At 46.6% G+C, this 13,865-nt stretch overlaps 1 protein-coding gene across 3 annotated transcripts in view; it reads left to right on the forward strand.

Annotated features, from left to right (window-relative positions):
• The window catches only part of LOC121540338 (transducin-like enhancer protein 4), an 80,235-nt gene that overhangs the window by 36,745 nt on the left and 29,625 nt on the right, over positions 1 to 13,865 (forward strand). For 2 of the 3 annotated variants that reach the window (XM_041849139.2, XM_041849141.2), the window contains exons 5-8: positions 8,449 to 8,511; positions 12,016 to 12,090; positions 12,788 to 12,965; positions 13,840 to 13,856. In XM_041849139.2, the coding sequence (XP_041705073.1) occupies positions 8,449 to 8,511; positions 12,016 to 12,090; positions 12,788 to 12,965; positions 13,840 to 13,856 (333 nt within the window). The remainder of the gene's footprint in view (positions 1 to 8,448; positions 8,512 to 12,015; positions 12,091 to 12,787; positions 12,966 to 13,839; positions 13,857 to 13,865) is intronic. The other variant, XM_041849140.2, reaches the window with a different exon arrangement.

Below are 13,865 nucleotides of genomic sequence, written 5' to 3' on the forward strand. Positions count from 1 at the left end.
TCAGATTAATACACATCCTCCTCTGGTTGTGCTTGGCTGGCGTTATGACCTGAATCCAGAGGTGTGTGTGTGTGTGTGTAACAAAGCTCATTTGGAAAGGGAGAGAGAGATTCCCAGGAAGCTAGCCTTTTAGCATAATGGGTTTGTCACTCGATCAAAAGGCCTCTGAGTAGCTGCACATGCCCTGCTGGGTGTTTGTGTGTGAGCCCATCTGTGTGTGTATGTGTACGTGCCTGAATGCATCTGTGTGCGTGTTTACAGGTGTGTGTGTGTACATGCATGTGTGTGAGACTGAAAGCATAAACAAATGTCTGTGTTTGCCTGCATGTGTGTGTCAGTATGTGTCTGTGTTTGTACGGTACGGTACACTCCAGTGACTTTCAGCTGTGTGTGTACTACCATGGTGTATATGTGTGTGTGCTTCCACAGTGTGTGTATGTATCTGTTCTGTGTGTGTGTGTGGCCAGTGTACGGGGCTAGTTGTGTATTGTATAATTGCTTTGTGGTGGACAGGAGTTTAAAGCTGTAGCAGTCTGTCAGGCCAAGCTGGTAAGCTGGCAGTGTGTGAATATGAACGTCAGAGTAATGGGTAAGCGCATTATATTGCTGGGAAGCCTAGGAGAGATATTGTTAAGAACTGGGACTCAGGCAGAAATTTGTCCGCAGGACTGCATTTTTACAGATGCCCTATAAAGGCTTCTCTGTCTGCTTAAGAGCCGCTGTTTGTGTGTTTTCAGTGTGTGTGTGTGTGTGTTTTGTGTGTGTGCGTGTTTTGGTTTAACTATCCTTGTGGGGACCAGATGTATTCACAAGGATATTAAAACAAGGAAAATTCGGACAAGTGGAGACATTTAGCTATTTTAGGCTTAGGGGTTAGGGTTACACTTAGGGTTAGGAGTTAGGTTTAGTTTTAGGGTTAAGGTTAGGGAAAATAGGATTTTGAATAGAAATAAATGTTTTGGTCCCCACAAGGATAGTAAACAAACTGTTTGATGGGTCTCACTGTGTGAGTCTGCTTGCTCAGTACATAGGTCTATGTGTGTGTGTGTGTGCTCTGTTCTGCACTGTTTGTGTTTGTTGTCGGTGTGTGTGTGCATGCTTGTGAATGTGTGCTTTACTGCTCTCCTTTCCTCTTTCCCTCTGTATGTTTCTCTTCCTCCTCTTCCCGAATAGAGGGGCCATCAATCAGAGAGGAGGGAAGGGGGGCTGGCGCTCTGCCCAGGAGGGAGAGGAAGGGGGGGAGAGAGCGAGAGAGAGAGAGAGAGAAAGAGAGAGAGGGAGAGAGAGAGAGATCAGTTATTTTTTTGATCTGTGGCCACAACCAGTGGCTCGTTAGCGCGTCATTGGTTACTAATATTTGTCTTGAAGTGTTTGCAGAGAGAGGAGAGCAGTTCCATTAGGCATCAGGGGGAGGGAGATAAGGCTAGACTAGGGCTGGCTGACCAGGATCTCTCTCTCTATCTGGTGCTACAGGGCTGAGTGGGACTGGGGGGACTCCTGCTAAACATGCAAGCATACACTGAGATACATTGCAGTCAGGAAGGCACGCACAAACACATAAAATACTCACACACATAACACACACCCACATCTACGCACGCACGCACACACACACACACACCCTCCCTCCCTCTAAAGCTGACCAGCACAGCCACACTGCGGCTCAGGGAAAGACACAGCTGGCATTGCCCAAATGCACCATTGCTCCCCATCACCCCCCCACTCCAATCACATTCAATTTCACAAAGCTTTATTAGCAAAGCATTTGCATCATGTTATAAAGTAAATGCTCCAGGAAAGCTTACTGCAGCTTGTCTATGTCATACTGATGATCCACTTGCATTAGTTTCAGAGTCTCAGTAATGACTCCGGTGTTTCAGATCACTGTATTAATTGTGACTCTGAAACATATCTGGTGATGGGGGAGCACGCTGAGTGTGTATGTGTGTGCGCGTGCGTACCTGTGTGTGTGTGTGCATGAGTTCGTGTTTGTGTCTCCCTCAGGCAGTGATTGACTGGTGTGCTCCACACACCAGTCCTCCCCCTCATCCATCTTCTCTTCCTCCCTCATTTTGTAAGAATTTAGGGTGATTTGCTGCTCTGTTCTAAATGTAGCGTAAGATAGACTGACATTATCTCTCCTCATCTCCCTCCTCATCTCTCTCCTCTCCTCCACATTTCTCTCCTCCTCATTTCTCTCCTCCACATCTCTCTCCTCTCCTCCTCATTTCTCTCCTCTCCTCCTCATTTCTCTCCTCTCCTCCACATTTCTCTCCTCTCCTCCTCATCTCTCTCCTCATCTCTCTCCTCTCCTCCTCACTCTCTCCTCCTCCTCATCTATCTCCTCCTCATCATCTATCTCATCCTCATCTCTCTCCTCTCCTCATCTCGCCCCCTCTCTGCCAGACAAAGAGACAGTAGTGTTCTGTTGGCAGATTATTTATCCTCAGGTGTTTATTGACCAGCTCTCTCTTCCTCCTTTGTATCCATCCATCCACCCATTCATCCATCCCTCTATTCACAGCCCTGCCAAAACTCCCTTACATGCTGACTACACCAGGCATGCACGTGCCGGGCAAGCTAGCTAGCTTGCTGTTGCTAGCTAATTTGTCCTGGGATATAAACATTGGGTTGTTATTTTACCTGAAAGGTCCTTTTTTTTCCTGGATCTCTGTAGAATTTGACCCATTTTCAGTCACACAAAATCGTGTGTTCTCTACTCTGACAATTAATCCACAGATAAAAGGCGACATTTAGTTAGTTTCTAGTAATCTCTCCTCCTTCAGGCTTCTTCTTCGTCTGACTTGAAATGGCGGTTTGCAACCAACTTTAAGGTGCATTACCACCACCAACTGGACTGGAGTGTGGACCTCAGTTCAGCTTTCAAATAGCCACGTGGGTATATGCTCTTAAAAAACAATAAGGAGATGGGAGAGGCGGGACTTGCAGCGCGTCAAGCATCACAAATAGAACCAAGTACTATTTTAGCGCCTGGCTACGCAGACGCTCGTTGATGCACGCGAGCAGTTTGGATGAAATTATTGAAAACATGTATGTGTACATTTATTTTGCAACACTCGCACACGTAACGCGAGCGGTGTAGTCAGCATGCTATGCACTCGTTTGGCAGAGAAAGTCCATGTTGTTATTGCTGACACCTGGCCTACGCTGGTGGAAGAGAAAGAGGGGGAGAGAGAAAGGACGGGAGTGAAAAAGAGATTAAGGAGAGGAAGCAGTGCGATCTCTGTTTGTAGCAGGCTGCCAATACTTTGGTCTGACAGATCCAGGATCAGTTGCAGTCATGGTTGTGTTGTTGGCTCGTCAACAACTAAATGATTAGTTTCTCTGTCTAAATCAAATCAAATACAATTTTATTCGTCACATGCTTTGTAGACTAACAGTGAAATGCTTACTTACGGGCCCTTCTCAATAATGCAGAGAGAAAGAAAATAAGGAAATAATAGAAAAGTGAAACTCGTAATAATAAAAGTAATAATAAATACACAATGAGTAACGATAACTTGGCTATATACACAGGGTACCAGTACTGAGTCGATGTGCAGGGGTACGAGGTAATTGAGGTAGATACAGTATGTACATATAACTAGGAATAAAGTGACAGATAGTAAACAGCAGCAGCAGCGTATGTGATGAGTCAAAAAAAATTTAGTGCAAAAAGGGTCAATGCAGATAGTCCGGGTAGATATTTGGTTAACTATTTAACTAACTATTTAGCAGTCTTCTGGCTTGGGGGTAGAAGCTGTTCTGGGTCCTGTTGGTTCCAGACTTGGTGCATCGGTACTGCTTGCTGTGCGTTAGCAGAGAGAACAGTCTATGACTTGGGTGGCTGGAGTCTTTGACAGTTTTTAAGGCCTTCCTCAGACACCGCCTGGTATAGAGGTCCTGGAAGGCAGGGAGCTAGGCCCCAGTGATGTACTGGGCCGTCAGCACTACCCACTGTTGCGCCTTACGGTTGAATGCCAAGCAGTTGCCAAACCAAGAGGTGATGGAACAAGTCAAGATGCTCTCAATGGTGCAGCTGTATAACTTTTTGAGGATCTGAGGGCCCATGCCAAATCTTTTCAGCCTCCTGAGGGGAAAGAGGCATTGTCGTGCCCTCTTCACGACTGTGTTGGTGTGTGTGGACTATGATAAATCCTTAGTGATGTGGACACAGGAATTTGAAGCGCTCGACCTGCTCCACTACAGCTCCGTCATTGTGAATGGGGGCGTGCTTGCCCTCCGTTTCCTGTAGTCCACGCAGTGGTGTAAAGTACTTAAGTAAAAATACTTTAAAGTACTACGTAGATCGTTTTTGGGGGGTATCTGTACTTTACTTTACTATTTATAATTTTGACAACTTTTACTTCACCACATTCCTAAAGAAAATAATGTACTTTTTACTCCATACATTTTCCCTGACACCCAAACGCACTCGTTACATTTTCAATGCTTAGCAGGACAGGAAAATGGTCCAATGCACACACTTATTAAAATAACATCCCTGGTCATCCCTACTACCTCTGATCTAGGCGGACTCACTAAACACAAAGTAAGTCCGCCAGATCAGGGATCTTCATTTGTAAATTATGTCTGAGTGTTGGGGTGTGCAACTGGCTATCCGTACATTTAAAAAAAAAAAAATAAGAAAAGGGTGCCATCTGGTTTGCTTAATATAAGGAATTTTAAATGATTTATACTTTTACTTTTGATAATTAAGTATATTTGAGCAAGTACATTTACTTTTGATACTTAAGTAACTATTTATACAAAAGTATGTGGACACCCCTTCAAATGAGTGGATTCAGCTATTTTAGCCACACCTGTTGGTGTATAAAATCGAGCACACAGCCATGCAATCTCCATAGACAAACATTGGTAGTAGAATGGCCTTACTGAAGAGCTCAGTGACTTTCAACGTGGCAACGTCATAGAATGCCACCTTTCCAACAAGTCAGTTCGTCAAATTTCTGCCCTGCTAGAGCTGCCCCGGTCAACTGTAAGTGCTGTTATTGTGAAGTGGAAATGTCTAGGAGCAACAATGGCTCAGCCGCGAAGTGGTAGGCCACACAAGCTCACAGAACGGGACCGCTGAAGCGCATAGCGCATAAAAATCATCTCGGTTGCAACACTCACTACCGAGTTCCAAACTGCCTCTGGAAGCAACGTCAGCACAATAATTGTTTGTCGGAGCTTCATGAAAGGAGTTTCCAAGGCCGAACAGCCGCACACAAGCCTAAGATCACCATGCGCAATGCCACGCTACCTGCCCCAATGCATAGTGCCAACTGTAGAGGTTGGTGGAGGAGGAATAATGGTCTGGGGCTGTTTTTCATGGTTCGGGCTAGGCCCCTTAGTTCCAGTGAAGGGAAATCTTAATGCTACAGCATACAATGACATTCTAGACGATTCTGTGCTTCCAACTTTGTGGCAACAGTTTGGGGAAGGCCCTTTCCTGTTTCAGCATGACAATGCCCCCGTGCACAAAGCAAGGTCCATACAGAATGGTTTGTCGAGATCAGTGTGGAAGAACTTGACTGCCCTGCACAGAGCCCTGACCTCAACCCCATCGAACACCTTTGGGATGAATTGGAATGCCGACTGCGAGCCAGGCCTAATCGCCCAACATCAGTGCCCGACCTCACTAATGCTCTTGTGGCTGAATGGAAGCAAGTCCCACAGCAATGTTCCAACATCTAGTGGAAAGCCTTCCCAGAAGAGTGGATGCTGTTATAGCAGCAAAGGGGGAACCACTTTCATATTAATGCCCATGATTTTGGAATGAGATGTTCGACAAGCAGGTGTCCTCATACTTTTGCTCATTTTGTGTATATTTAAATCCAAATACTTTTAGACTTTTACTCAAGTAGTATTTTACTGGGTGACTTTCACTTTTACTTGAAGTAATTTTCTATTAAGGTATCTTTACTTTTACTGAAGTATGACAATTGGGTACTTTTTCCACCACTGAGTCCACGATCAGCTTCTTTGTCTTGCTGACGTTGAGGGAGAGGTGGTTTTCCTGCCACCACACTGCCAGGTCTCTGACCTCCTCCCTATAGGCTGTCTCATCGTCGTCGGTGATCAGGTCTACCACCGTTGTGCCGTCTGCAAACGTAATTATAGTGTTGGAGTCATGCACGGCCACACAGTCGTGGGTGAACAGGGAGTACAGGAGGGACTAAGCACGCACCCCTGAGGGGCCCCCGTGTTGAGGGTCAGCGAGGAGGATGTGTTGTTGCCTACCCTCACCAGGAAATCCAGGATCCAGTTGCAGAGGGAGGTGTTCAGTCCCAGGGTCCCTTAGCTTAGTGATGAGCTTGGAGTGCACTATTGTGTTGAACGCTGAGCTGTAGTCAATGAACAGCATTCTCACGTAGGTGTTCCTGTTATCTAAGTGGGAAAGGGCAGTGTGGAGTGCAATAGAGATTGCATCATCTGTGGATCTGTTGAGGCGGTATGCGAGTTGGAGGGGTCCAGGGTGTCTGGGATGATGTTGTTAATGTGAGCCATGACCAGCCTTTTCTAAGCATTTCATGGCTACAGATGTGAGTGCTACGGGGCAATGGTCATTCAGACAGGTTAACTTGGCATTATTGGGCACAGGGACTATGTTGGTCTGCTTGAAACATGTAGGTATTACAGACTGGGTCAGGGAGAGGTTGAAAATGTCAGTGAAGACGCTTGCTAGCTGGTCAGCGCATGCTCTGAGTACGTGCCCTGGTAATCCGTCTGCCCCTTCGGCCTTGTGAATGTAAACCTGTTTAAAGGTCTTATTCACATCGGCCACGGAGAGCATGATCACACAGTCGTCCGGAACAGCTGGTGCTCTCACGCATGGTTCACTGTTGCTTGCCTCGAAGCGAGCATAGAATAGATTTTGCTCGTCTGGTAGGCTTGCGTCACTGGGCAGCTCGCGGCTGGGTTTCCCTTTGTAATCCGTGATAGTTTGCAAGCCATGCCACATCCGACGAGTGCCAGAGCCGGTGTAGTAGGATTCGATCTTAGTCCTGTATTGACGCTTTGCCTGTTTGATGGTTCGACGGAGGGCGTAGCAGGATTTCTTATAACTGCATCTCTGTCTGTGTCTAGCTACATGTATTACTGTTGCACAGTATCAATACAGTTTATTGTAGACACAGTCCAGTGAGAATAAACCCACTCTGTCTCAAGGTCAATAGGAGAGTCCCTATTCCTGTGCCCCTGCTACCTGCTTTACCGGCTTTCACTGAGCAGCACAACATAAGTAATATGTTAATTATTCTATAAATACTATTCCCTTCCTCTCTCTCCCTTTCACACACACACTAGTCAGTCTGCACGCACACACATCCATGTTATATAATTAGCTAGGTCTTCTTTCCCCTTTGAACAGAGTGATGTATCTATCAGAGAGCTGTGTTGTATAATTTGGCCTGTATTGAGATGGGTGTATAAATAAGATCCTGTCAGTCAGTGTAGAGGGGGTGTCAGGACTTCCTGTGTCCTCTAATCTCGTTTGTCTCCTCTGTGAGTCAGATACATGTGTTAGATTGGAGGGATGGAGGACACACAAATAGATAGACAGCCATCACGGAGGGAGGCAGGCAGGGAGGGAGGATAGAGAGAGATGAAGGAAGGTAAAGGATGAATAGGGTAATAATGGCTCAGTGGGAAGGCTGTTAAAGAGGGAGAGAATGCCTGAGTGAAGAAGACAACAGAATGAGTCTCAGGGCAGAAATAGGTGAGGCATGTAGTGTGTGTGTGTGTGTGCGTGGACGTGTGTGTGCATGCTCATTTGTACATTTTCCTTCCGACCGTATGTCGTGTGTGTTGCCATGTTAGTGCTTTTCCTTGTGTGTGTGTGTGTGTGTGTGTGTGTGTGTGTGTGTGTGTGTGTGTGTGTTGTGTTAGGCTGTGTGTGTAGAATAGACAACAATTCAATGTCCTCACACCTAGAGAGAGAATTTTCAATGGGCCTGGGCGAGCGAGAGAAAATGGATGAAAGAATGGCATAGAATGCAGTGAGGAGAGGGAGAGAGCTACATGAGAAAGTGGAGTCTAATACCATAGCTGGCCTTTCAAAGCCTCTCTTACACTTTCTCTCTTTCTGTATTATTTCTCTCTCTCTCATGCACTTGTGGTAGGCTGGGTTTGAAATCAGGTCACCTGCATGCCACATGACTGTGTTAGCCCGCTGATCTAAAGCCTAGGCATGAGCTTGAGGAGCTAAGTTGTCACCAAACTACCTCCATCACATGTTTACTAACCGGAGTTGCCTCAATGAAATGATCTAACTTTGATAATTGTATGAGATGGTATGGACAAAGGGTCTGTACTTTCATTGATGTATGTGTATGTTTCTCCTGCTGCTTCCCTGAAACATATTACCCTAAGGGCATGAATAATGTTGTGCTATATTACCTGGTATGAAACATAAGATGAGACTGAAGTGTGTGTGTGTTGCAGGCGGAGATTGTGAAGCGTCTCAGTGCCATCTGTGCTCAGATCATCCCCTTCCTATCTCAGGAGGTAAGTATCACTGACACACACACACACCTTTTTACAATGGCTAACACATGGTCAAGACATATGAACATATTGGTCTGTGTTTGTCAAGACATATGAACATGTTGTTTCCATAATTGTAATCTTTTTTTTACTATTCATTTATATTAGCCAGATTGCCTTTTAAATGTATACACTGTTTTTGTGAATGGTTGATTGCCCTTTTGTTCAATAACTCATGGTAGTTATTTGATCTATCAACGCATATACAATGACCCAAATCAGTTTCTTACCATGTTATTTTGACTGGGGTTAATATGTTTGACCCAAATCCCATTGACTACAATGTTTGTGACAAAAATGTGGTGATTCAACAATTGTTGGTAAAACCTGGCTGCACTGGCCTTATAATACAGTGTTTGTTTGTTTGCGTGTGTGTGTGTGTGTCCACTGAAGGGAAGGTCACAGAGCTGGCGACTGTTTTACCTTGATCAATACTGCCTCTGTGTGTGTATCCTCACTTGTGTGTGTGTTTACGCAGTGTGTGTGTGCATTTGAATGAGTAAATAGGTTTTTGGGTCGTTTGAGTGTGTAATCCTGCTGCGTATGTTTGTGTGGGTATGTGTGACTTTGTCCGTGTGTGTGTGTCTGGTAGCTCAATCAGTGCATACATTTGTACTGCATGTGCGTACAGTTTGTTTTCTTGTGTGTGTTTGTTCTGATATTTGTATTATGTGAACAGTATGTGGCAAATGGTGTGTTTGTAAATGAGATTACAAAACATATGTCAGGTAAATTATACACTATATTACCAAAGGTATGTGGACACCTGCTCGTCGAACATCTCATTCCAAAATCATGGGCATTAATATGGAGTTGGTCCCCCCTTTTGCTTCTATAACAGCCTCCACTCTTCTGGGAAGGCTTTCCACTAGATGTTGGAACATTGCTGCAGGGACTTGCTTCCATTCAGCCACAAGAGCATTAGTGAGGTCGGGCACTGATGTTGGGCCTGGCTCGCAGTCGGTGTTCCAATTCAGCCCAGAGGTCAGGGCTCTGTGCAGGCCAGTCAAGTTCTTCCACACCGATCACGACAAACCGTTTCTGTATGGACCTCGCTTTGTGCACAGGGACATTGTCATGCTGAAACAGGAAAGGGCCTTCCTCAAACTGTTGCCACAAAGTTGGAAGCACAGAATCATCTAGAATGTCATTGTATGCTGTAGCGTTAAGATTTCTCTTCACTGGAACCAAGGGGCCTAGCCGAACCATGAAAAACAGCCCCAGACCATTATTCCTCCTCCACCAAACTTTACAGTTGGCACTATGCTTTGGGGCAGGTAGCGTTCTCCTGGCATCCGCCAAACCCAGATTCGTCCATTGGACTGCCAGATGGTGAAGCGTGATTCATCACTCCAGAGAACGCGTTTCCACTGCTCCAGAGTCCAATGGCGGCGAGCTTTACACCACTCCAGCAGACGCTTGGCATTGCGCATGGTGATCTTAGGCTTGTGTGTGGCTGCTCGGCCATGGAAACCCATTTCATGAAGCTCCCGACGAACAGTTCTTGTGCTGACGTTGCTTCCTGAGGACATTCTGTGAGCTTGTGTGGACTACCACTTTGCGGCTGAGCCATTCTTGCTCCTAGAAGTTTCCACTTCATAATAACAGCACTTACAGTTGACCGGGGCAGCTCTAGCAGGGCAGAAATTTGACGAACTGACTTGTTGGAAAGATGGCATCCTATGACGGTGCCACATTGAAAGTCACTGAGCTCTTCAGTAAGGCCATTCTATTACCAATGTTTGTCTATGGAGATTTCATGGCTGTGTTCTCGATTTTATACACTTGTCAGCAACGGGTGTGGCTGAAATAGCCGAATCCACTAATTTGAAGGGGTGTCCACATACTTTTGTATATACAGTCGTGGTCAAAAGTTTTGAGAATGACACAAGGATTGGTTTTCACAAAGTTTGCTGCTTCAGTGTTTTTAGATACTTTTGTCAGATGTTACTATGGTATACTGAAGTATAATTACAAGCATTCCATAAGTGTCAAAGGCTTTTATTGACAATTACATTAAGTTTATGCAAAGAGTCAATATTTGCAGTATTGACCCTTCTTTTTCAAGACCTCTGCAATCTGCCCTGGCATACTGTCAATTAACTTCTGGGCCACATCCTGGCTGATGGCAGCCCATTCTTGCATAATCAATGCTTGGAATTTGTCAGAATTTTGTGGTTTTTGTTTGTCCACCCGCCTCTTGAGGATTGACCACAAGTTCTCAATGGGATTAAGGTCTGGGGAGTTTCCTGGCCATGGACCCAAAATGTCGATGTTTTGTTCCCCGAGCCACTTAGTTATCACTTTTGCCTAATGGCAAGGTGCTCCATCATGCTGGAAAAGGCATTGTTCGTCACCAAACTGTTCTTCGACGGTTGGGAGAAGTTGCTCTCGGAGGATGTGTTGGTACCATTCTTTATTCATGGCTGTGTTCTTAGGAAAAATTGTGAGTGAGCCCACTCCCTTGGCTGAGAAGCAACCCCACACATGAATGGTCTCAGGATGCTTTACTGTTGTCATGACACAGGACTGATGGTAGCGCTCACCTTGTCTTCTCCGGACAAGCTTTTTTCCGGATGCCCCAAACAATCGGAAAGGGGATTCATCAGAGAAAATTACTTTACCCCAGTCCTCAGCAGTTCAATCCCTGTACCTTTTGCAGAATATCAGTCTGTCCCTGATGTTTTTCCTGGAGAGAAGTGGCTTCCTCGCTGCCCTTCTTGACACCAGGCCATCCTCCAAAAGTCTTCGCCTCACTGTGCGTGCAGATGCACTCACACCTGCCTGCTGCCATTCCTGAGCAAGCTCTGCACTGGTGGTGCCCCGATCCCGCAGCTGAATCAACTTTAGGAGATGGTCCTGGTGCTTTCTGGACATTCTTGGGCGCCCTGACGCCTTCTTCACAACAATTGAACCTCTCCTTGAAGTTCTTGATGATCCGATAAATGGTTGATTTAGGTGCAATCTTACAAGCAGCAATGATGACGGCACGTGTTTCCTTGCAGGTAACCATGGTTAACAGAGGAAGAACAATGATTTCAAGCACCACCCTCCTTTTAAAGCTTCCAGTCTGTTATTCTAACTCAGTCAGCCTGACAGAGTGATCTCCAGCCTTGTCCTCGTCAACACTCTCACCTGTGTTAACGAGAGAATCACTGACATGATGTCAGCTGGTCCTTTTGTGGCAGGGCTGAAATGCAGTGGAAATGTTTTTTGGGGATTACGTTCATTTTCATGGCTAAGAGGGACTTTGCAATTAATTGCAATTCATCTGATCACTCTTCATAACATTCTGGAGTATATGCAAATTTACATCATCAAAACTGAGGCAGCAGACTTTGTGAAAATTAATATTTGTGTCAATCTCAAAACCTTTGACCATGACTGTATAGTGTATGTGTATAGTGTATGTATATGTAATGAGCAGCACACAGCGGGATAAATAATGTTTGTGTGTGTGTGTAGCATCAACAGCAGGTGGTCCAGGCAGTGGAGAGGGCCAAGCAGGTCACTATGGCCGAACTCAACGCCATTATCGGGGTGAGTCACCTCTGGTCACCTCTTGTCACCATGACAACCCTCACACCCCCAACAGCGACACTATCAACATCATCACACACACACACACACACACACACACACACACACACACACACACACACACACACACACACACAAAGACACTGTCTACAGGCAGTGGCATGCACACCTCTCTCTGCAGTGTTTAAAGTGCTGGGGTGTAAGTATAGTGTAATATGATCAGAGCTCAGACAAGCTCTCACTGGAAAGCCCCTCCACTGTAGCTCCCACACACACACACACACACACAAACACACTCACACACACACAAACAAGCTGTAATAAGACCCAAGGAAAATAGCCTCTCTTTATCTGTCTGTACCCCCCTCCTCTCCTCTCCCTCCATCCTTTCTCTTTTTTTCCCTCTGCTTTGTTCTCTCCCTCTGTCTACTAATTTATCTCTCTCTCTTAATCTCTCTGCCCCACTCTTTCTCTCTCTCTTTCTGTTGCTCTATCTTTTCTCTATTTTTCTATTCCTACTCCCGGTCTCTCTCCCTCCTCCTGTCCTCCCTCTCTCTCCATCTCTCCCCCGTCCTATTTTCTTCTCTCTGCTCTACTCTCTCTCCAATCTTTCTCTCCCTGTCCTCTCTCTCTCTCCCTCTCTCTTTCCTCTTTCTCCCCCCTCCCCCTCCCCCTGCCCTGTCTCCCTGGTGTACAGCAGCAGCAGCTCCAGCACCTGTCTCACCACACCCCAGGTATTCCCCTGACTCCCCACCCGTCAGGCCTCTCTCTGGGGGGAGGCTCAGGTCTGCTGGCCCTCACTGGAGCCCTGGGGGTCTCAGCCCACCTGGCCTCCAAGGATGAACGCAACCACCTGGACCCTGAGCACCTAAGAGGTACGACTCACTGACTGACCTCCACATGAAGGACACTGGTGAAGAACTGTAGTACTGGAATATCTCAGCTTTTGATACAAAATAACCACTTGGTTGAAGTTTATTGAACTCAAGGGTGGCGGAATATCTTGAGGAACAACGCTCATTAAACATAGAACAACTAACAAATGTCACTCTGTTGCCTGCAAGGCCGTATATTGATGGAGGGTGGCTAGATGTTAAACCTGTAGGACCCTGGTGTAGAAAAAGAATGAGAGAGAGACTGAGCAGACAGATGAGTGCTGAATGAATGAATGGCAAGATGGAAAGCATTGTGTCTCAGAGGAGAGGAGACAGAGACAGAGAGGGCAGCGCTGCAGATTGGAAACATGTACAATACAAAGCTTGTGTTTTTATTGCACTGGGACAGGCCTTTTTCAGGTTGACCTTGGCATGCTGTGGGGCTGTTGTTATTATTATCTATACTGACGTCAATCCCCCTCTACCCCTCCTCCCCTCACCCCTCCTCCCCTCTACCCCTCTACCCCTCCTCCCCTCTACCCCTCACCCCTCCTCCACTCTACTGCTCACCCCTCCTCCCCTCTACCCCTCTACCCCTCCTCCCCTCTACCCCTCACCCCTCCTCCGCTCTACTGCTCACCCCCCCCCCTACCTCTCCTCCCCTCACCCCTCCCTCCCCTCTACCCCTCACCCCTCCTCCCCTCTACCCTCACCCCTCCTCCCTCTACCCCTCACCCCTCCTCCGCTCTACTTCTCACCCCTCCTCCCCTCTACCCCTCACCCCTCCTCCGCTCTACTGCTCACCCCTCCTCCGCTCTACTGCTCACCCCTCCTCCGCTCTACTGCTCCTCCCCTGTCTCTGTTCCCTCCACAGAGGCTGCACCCAGCAGGGTAAGTAAC

This window comes from Coregonus clupeaformis, unplaced genomic scaffold (assembly GCF_020615455.1).
Source record: "Coregonus clupeaformis isolate EN_2021a unplaced genomic scaffold, ASM2061545v1 scaf0068, whole genome shotgun sequence".
NCBI lineage: Eukaryota > Metazoa > Chordata > Actinopteri > Salmoniformes > Salmonidae > Coregonus > Coregonus clupeaformis.